The 1,316-nt window shown below is 44.8% G+C and overlaps 1 protein-coding gene across 1 annotated transcript; it reads left to right on the top strand.

Moving 5' to 3' along the window:
* Window positions 1-544: 544 nt before the first annotated feature.
* LOC108743636 (podocalyxin-like) lies at window positions 545-1,254 on the top strand (the record flags this gene model as incomplete). The annotated part of the gene is made up of 1 exon (XM_018479219.1): window positions 545-1,254. A coding segment is annotated over one exon (710 nt), but the record flags the coding sequence as incomplete, so codon positions are not given.
* Between the last annotated feature and the right edge of the window lie 62 nt (window positions 1,255-1,316).

Genomic DNA, 1,316 nt, shown 5'->3' with positions numbered 1-1,316 from the left:
AATCGACGCCATATTGTGCTGGTGTGCCACCATATAGTACTGGTGTGACAAATGTGACGTAGTGGTATATCAAACGGGCGTGTGTGCATCAAACTTTGAGGATTTTTTTATTGTAAGAAACTTTTTGAGCAAAATTGTTGTAAACGAGCACAAACGCTATTCTCAATATGACGTCAACGCACTGGCCAGTACATTTCGGAACGAATCAACAGTATGGCGTCGATTTATGACGTCATCAGCACTGGCCAGTATGCTGGGTTATATATTGGAACGCACCCAGTGTAAATTAATTTTTTGGTTGGTATTGTTATAGACAACTTCGTTCGAATATGATTAATAATTCTTAAGAATACTTACTGTGGAAATCGTATATCTCATCCTTAACCCCCCCCCCCTTCGGATACACTAGAGGAAATGAATATCAGATGATACACATATTCATTATAGTTATTATAAAATTTTTATTAAATAAATAATGGCATCATTCTTTCCGTTTAAACCCGGTTTTGGTACATTATGTAACAATGGTTTGTTTATTTTATAGAATCAAGTACATCGTCGAGACCACCTGCTCGTTCGAGGGATGATAAGAAGGTCATTGACTCCAGCAAACAACAACAAAAGAACCCAATGCCATCATCCGAAGAAACCATGGACACATCATCGACGTCCAACAAAGGCACCAGCGGTACGACCTCGTCCGCATCAAGCGGCGTCGCAGCCGCCCCCGCCTCTTCATCCGAGGACGTTTACGAGTTTAAATCGGTGAAGGAGTCGTCCGACTCGGCGTCGTCACCAGACGTGAAAAATTCCGAAGCAGCGTCGTCGCCGAACGACGTTAACGACGCCGTTGATCCTCTTGGTGGCCTGGCGCCACCTGCAACCGGTGCGACGGCTTCAGATGAAAGCTCGAAACGTAATTATTCCGAAGTATCAGACACTGGTGAAGATGGAAGTTGCAACGACGAAGAATCCCGTAGGAAGAAACGTAAAGAAGAAGGAGGCGCTAAAGAGTCCAAGTCGGGGCCGGCTATCCAAAGAAATGTGGGACAAGGTAAAGGGGGTGTAGCGTCGACCAAACAAGGAACTGGGGGTGGCACTGGAAATACACCCAGCAGCAAGGCGTCGGGGACGGCAAGCGCATCAAAAACCGCTGTCGCTGCAAATTCCGATCGGAAAACTCCGCCATGCACCAGTCCTAAACCTGCCAGTGCTAGTGACGCGGAAACTGATGACGGAAAAACAGACCTTAAGGTGGGTACTTCTTATTTTCAGTTTATTTCTTGTTCATTAAATAATAAAAACTTATCTTTAAT

Source organism: Agrilus planipennis, unplaced genomic scaffold (assembly GCF_000699045.2).
Source record: "Agrilus planipennis isolate EAB-ADULT unplaced genomic scaffold, Apla_2.0 scaffold892, whole genome shotgun sequence".
Classification (NCBI taxonomy): domain Eukaryota; kingdom Metazoa; phylum Arthropoda; class Insecta; order Coleoptera; family Buprestidae; genus Agrilus; species Agrilus planipennis.
This window is presented reverse-complemented; position numbering and strand designations above follow the sequence as displayed.